This window comes from Echiichthys vipera (assembly GCF_963691815.1).
Source record: "Echiichthys vipera genome assembly, chromosome: X".
Classification (NCBI taxonomy): domain Eukaryota; kingdom Metazoa; phylum Chordata; class Actinopteri; order Perciformes; family Trachinidae; genus Echiichthys; species Echiichthys vipera.
The window spans coordinates 20,548,723-20,554,922 of record NC_139825.1 but is presented as its reverse complement, the minus strand read 5'-3'; the positions used below and the strand labels follow the sequence as shown (position 1 = coordinate 20,554,922).

Below are 6,200 nucleotides of genomic sequence, written 5' to 3'. Positions count from 1 at the left end.
GTTACAGTACAGAGAAAGGTGTCTTATTCTAGGTTCCGCCTCGGCTACCACTTTTCCAACCTGAATCGTTAGCTAAAACGGGGCCCAGTAATGTTTTATTACATCTTTGTAACTATACACTAGACACATGAATACTAAGTGGCTCTGTGATGCTGCACCTAAGGGCACAATGGTGCTTTGAGCTAAATGCTAACAGCATGCTAACATGCTAACAATGCCAACATGCTAATGTTAAGCAGTTAGTTTATTGTGTTAGCATGTAAACATTTTCTAATTAGCACTAAACACAAAGTTCAGTTGAGGCTGATGGAAATTTCATTAGCAAGTATATTGACCAAATACAGATTTTGACCTGATGGAGGAAAAATTAATTGATAACCAAAGTTAATATCTGTACCAAATTACACTATAATCTATCCAATAATTGCTGGCCGCCATACTGTTATTGCTTTTCCAAGAGTAACATTCTGCAATAGAGCAAACTGCAGTTTCAGGACCACATTCCTAGGACCCTAGTTTTTCAGGGTAGAACCTATAGGGTGTAGTTACCGTAACCCTAACCCAGTCTTTTAACCTAACACTTAACCATAACCCTACATTGTTAGCCTGCTGTTAACTAAAGTGTTTACGCTTGTGCAGTAGACAGTAGTCTATGCAAAATATCTCAATTTTGTTCTGTAACTGGTTGTGGAAATTCAGTCTTGAAACTGTAGCTTCCTCTACACTTTTGCAGGAACATAGTATAGATTACAAGAGCCACAGTGCTAGACTGGCTACAAACATCTTACACTCATGGTTCCCAACCTATTTCGCTTGTGACTCCTTAAAACAATTTAAAGGCTACTTCTGTCCCCCCCTTAATATCTGTTTCATGGCCAATATCTGCTCAACCAAAGAGTGTTTTTTCACCATTGTTTTTGTGTAATTTATAAATAATAACAGTAATAACACAAATCTGAAAGAAGTCTGAAATGTAAGCTACTAACTGAGAAAATGATTACATTTAACAGTGGCTTGAAAAAAAATCAATTATGATAAAGCTTATGTGGAAAATAGGAGACAGGGCAATTTGTATACAGCAATCAGTGCAGAGAGGACTGAAAAGCAGGACTCAATAGATAAATTAAAAGAAAACTAACAGCTTCTCTCAGGATAAATGGCTACAATAATTTAATTTATAGCAATACATTTCTAAATCTGGCTGAAATTTCTGTGCCAATCAGTGACACGCTGTGTGTAGGCTAGGCATAGACATATAGCTGTCCAGATATTTTAGAGCTGATTGCTGCAGCTCGGAGACAAAACAGATCACCTCCAACTCTAATGGCTTCCTGAGAGTAAATTTAGATCAGCAGTTCTCAACCGGCACAGAAACTACTGGCTTCATAACCTGGGAAAGGCTTGAATAGCATCTGTGTAAAATCAGTGTTATCAAACTAAAAATGTAGCTAAACAATGCACAAAAAAATCCACATGCACACACACACATGCACAAATGAAACAGGCAATTAGATGAGGGAACACATTTGCGTTTGCACACTCTTCTTTTCAACCTTGTACACACACTCCAGCTGATTAGTGGCTTTCATGTGTTCATTAAGGGTCAGTTGGTCAAATAGTCCTAATTAGAGCTTAATGAAAGATAAAATACCACACTATGCGGCATGATAGGTGAATAAAAGAGAAGAAAAAAGGGAGTACAGAGGGAGAAAGGAGGTTAGAAAGTTCAAAGAATTTTCTTTCTTTTTTCCTTGTCAGATTTCTTCTTCTGCTGCACTTTTTCTTTTTTCAGTTTCCCCTATTTTTCTCCTAGTGCACATGGTAGAATGAATACACTCGTGGTTTTTTCCATTAAATTAAGAAAAATGCAATATCAAGAAAATATCATAGGGGTGCTCAGTTGTAACATGTGAATATCACAGTCACAAAACACATCTGTAAAGGGTTCACGTCCTCTGGATCAGCACACAATTCATCAGTCCTTCTCCGTAAAAACGCCACTTAATTATTGTTCCATTTAAATAACAGCCGAGCAGGAGTTCAGAAACCAGTGCTCAAAGTATCTGTCTCTGTGGGGGTTTTGCGTGGGCTGGGTAAACTCTTCAGGTACTCCAGATGCCTGCGGGCCTCGGCTTGGTTCTGCCTCACATAATACACTACATACACAATGACCATGAAGAACCAGACAAACATTGTCACCAGCATGGCTATATCAGTGGTTTTCCTCTGCATGCTGCAGAAATTCACCCCAGAATCCAACAGTTTGACCAGCGGTTGACCTGCGTGCTCGCCCTGCGACCCCGGGTCCTCCCACCTGCTCCCCTCGCCCACCCCCCGCACAGAGCTCTCACACACGATCCCATTCACTGTCTCCGGCTCCAGGTTCAGAGTCTCCATCAGCTCCTGAAGGGCGCAGTCACAGTGCCACGGGTTGTGGTATATGCGCGTCTTTGCACGAGTGGGGCCAAACTCCTCCCTGGTGGCCTGTCTCAGCTGGTTGTGTGAGAGGTCCAGCAGGCGCAGCTCGGGGCCCAGATGCCGCAGGGCCCCCGAGGCGAGCGAGTCGATGCGGTTGTGAGACAGATACAGGTCACGCAGGTGGACCAGGTCGCTGAAGGCACTCTCGGGGATGTTCCGGATATAGTTGCGTTCCAGGTGGAGGGACACAGTTTCCGGAGGAATACCCTCTGGGATCTCCCGCAGCCCGGCGTCTGAGCACAGCACCGTAGCCGTGTCCCAAGCGCAGTGACAGCTGTCCGGGCACTGGGTGTACACTTGGCCCCAAAGAGCCGAGAACAAGAGCAAGACACATAGCCATGAGTGAAGATCCATCCATCCTTTACCTCTCGGTCTTCCTCCACTGACGCTGGTACATCTCTCCTCATACCAGCTTGTGTACATCGCCTCACCATAGCCCCCTGATACACACCAGGGCCCGATCACACACGCACACACGGTCGCACCAGGAGGATCTGACAGATTGGGAGAGAAAAGGGTCAGTCTAGAAAAGATGACGATGACTCTCCCTCTCCCTCTGTCTCTCCCTCTCTCTCTGTCTCTTTACTAACACATGCAATGACAATGAACACTGAAAGGGGAGATTATGATGTTAAGGAGGAGGAGAAAAGGGTTGGTGGGTAAATTAAATGAGCTTAAGCTGGTTTATCTGATAAATACACTCCTGCACGGAGAGACACTGTCATACAAAGTACCAAAACATGTGAGAGGACAACCATTTCTATGCAAGAAAGCCACACTTGATTGTCCACAGCAGTAATAATAGTTAAAGTCATCTAAAGTAGTTGAAATAACTCTTGTACTTCTGCATTAAACGGGCATAAATCATTGTACATTTTTATCTGAAGCCTTCCACCTCCTGCTGTCTTCTGTGTATCTCTAAATGAAAACCTGAAGAAAAGCATCACATTACAGTCATCAATACATGGTCATCTCATTCATCCCTCTATTTATTTTCGCGTTATGCCATAGCCCCTTAATCATAGTCAATGAGTAGAGATAGATCACACTAGGAGGACAGAAATGGGGATGGGGTCGATAGCCTATATATTCCCTGCTACACTATTAACAGCAAAAACATCAATCCTGCCTGTGTTCCACGGTGTCAATAAGTGACAGAAAAATAAGCCAGTAGTGGTTTGGGTGTTAGCATTTGCTCACTGCACACCTGCAATGAGGTTGTAAAGTAAAAAGAAAAAGCAATCTGGCTAGACTCTGCATCAAACCACAGAAGAATTATTACATGTGGTATGTCCGTTGAGCTATTTTAGAGATGTTCAGGCACATCTATCTGACTTTTTAAAAAAAACATCTATGTGGGTCTATAAATGGTGTCATTTAAGATTGTCCTGACAAATAAAGTCAGGTGGTTTCAGAACAGTTTTTTAGACATCTTGTGATTGTTCTTGTTCTAAAACAGAATTACACCCTTGGATGATTTTATTAAAATAACCTCTTAAATGTCAAGCACTTTCTGCTTTCTCTCAGTCTTAATAATGTCAAACCCATCTCTATTCTACTGCACAGACAGTTAATATGTTGACTCACTGACTGACCTGTGATGTCCAACAACTGGCACAGTGTGTCTCTTGAGCAGAGGTGAGGATTTAGTTCAACACTCATTCACTGCTATGTTATTTACATACTGATTGCAAATGTATGCAAATGCCCAATTAAGAAAAAGAATCATCTGCTGCCTAATTATGAATGGGAATGAGAAGGGTAGAAAGACAGGGGCCGGGGAGGGACTCTAAAAGCAAATACAGATGACATTCTGTGGTTACAGCTGATGATTACAGTTTCCAAATATGTTAAAAGCCTGTCCCTCCTTAGCCTATTTGTTAAAGTACAGCACTTAATTTAAATGACAAAATAACAGTGTCGCTGCTTTCTTGGTTCATCTCCAGTAGGCTATTACACCATACCATGATTTTGATTTTATAAGATTAACCTACACTGAAGACATTTCACATTCACATACATTTCATTTAGATTATAAATTACATTAATCTGGGGGGTGAAAAAGGTCAACTGGACTATCGGGAGGTAAATAGCTTTTTGGCTTCATACAAGCAAACATTGATCCATCGTTTTTGCAACTTTTGAATCATAAAAATGAAGTTTGTTGCGGGCTTTGTTCCGGTCGCCTCGTTATGCTGCTATTAAAAAGTCGATACAAATTATAAAAAAGAGAGACATCCACGAGTAAAACCGATTGCAGCGGGAATGTAGTTCTTCAGTTGTACAAAGCCTATACGGAGATAAATGATTTAATAAAATAACTTACCTGTAAAATTGTTCCTCGTGGAGTTTGAGATTCAGAAAAAGGAAAAGGATAGATTGTTGTATTTAAGACTCCGTTTGCAGTTTTTCTTCTCGGAATTCTTCCTACAACAGGACATCCCCTTCTCCTTCAGTGTAGCTGAATGTTTAGGAGCAAAAAAACGCGAAGAGCATCAGTAGCGGATCCGTGGTTTGTCGCCTGCAGACGGCTTCATCACTGCCTGTCGTTAACAGAGGGTAGGTATAGCAACAAAGATGTGGGGCAAACTCTCTCTCTCTCTCTCTCTCTCTCTCTCTCTCTCTCTCTCTCTCTCTCTCTCTCTCTCTCTCTCTCTCTCTCTCTCTCTCTCTCTGTGTAAGACGGATGTGTGTAAACCCCTGTTGTCCTCACTATAGATGTCATCATTTTCTCGGATTTCTAAGAAGACATTACTTACCTCCATATGAGATATTAACCTAATTATCTATAGGTATAATTAGATTCTTACAATCATCTCTTCCTGCAAACATCTGATTGAATCCCAGGCAGGCAGGTACAAAGGTGAAGAGACAGACATCTATACTGTATAATAGCACAGTTTCTATACCTGAGATATGAAGCTGCAGTAGGTGTCACTTTAGGAAAATATTATTTCACAGCCCCACAGTAAGAAAAACAGGACAACTGACTAATAGAGCTGAAAGAAAACAAAATGAATGAAGATACAATACTAGTAGTAGAAAAATATCAATATCTCTTTTGAATCTATTGCAAAAAGGGAAAAAAGTCCAAGATGATTAACAGAGATCCTGTCGTTATAAACATGTGCTAAGTATCCAGGTATCAAATCTTTTGATAACCTTACTGCAAACAACAGCGATGCAATGCATCATTAAAAATAAAGATTGATTTGAACGTGTAGGTAATGCATTCACAAACACAGAGAAGGATGGACATATGGCAACCTTGAAGTCCAAACACACTTAACAGGGTCACGAATTTCCATATAAATAACAGGAGCACACACAAACACAGTGACAAATTATACATATGGACATTTATATTCATGGTGGTTTAGTCTTAGGGAGAGCGCCCTGCTCTCTTTTCTATCATAAGCTGCAAGAAAAATATCTGGGGGGAAAGGACACGTCTGACAGTGCCAGACCATGATGGCACCTCCCCAACTTGTCCTGCTGATATATGACCTTTCCACTCACAACAAATACAATACATAATGCTGCGAGTAAAATTTATAGCTGAGTTTTTGTGAATGTTTTCCGCTCAAACGAATGATTGTCTCCCTGGGTGCCAGAGACAGGTCTGTCGACAAGCTGAGCTTTGTGGGGTTTTTTTTCAGATACAAAAGTGACAATGGGATGCGTAATGAGAAACACATGATGACACAGAGAAATCCCACCAC

The 6,200-nt window shown here is 41.3% G+C and overlaps 1 protein-coding gene across 1 annotated transcript; it reads right to left on the bottom strand.

Moving 5' to 3' along the window:
- Window positions 1-2,040: 2,040 nt before the first annotated feature.
- Window positions 2,041-2,901, bottom strand: LOC310965042 (leucine-rich repeat-containing protein 3-like; the record flags this gene model as incomplete). Its single annotated transcript, XM_083938426.1, has 1 exon — window positions 2,041-2,901. One exon carries the CDS (start codon window positions 2,899-2,901, stop codon window positions 2,041-2,043), a length of 861 nt encoding a protein of 286 aa, XP_083794552.1.
- Window positions 2,902-6,200: the final 3,299 nt, after the last annotated feature.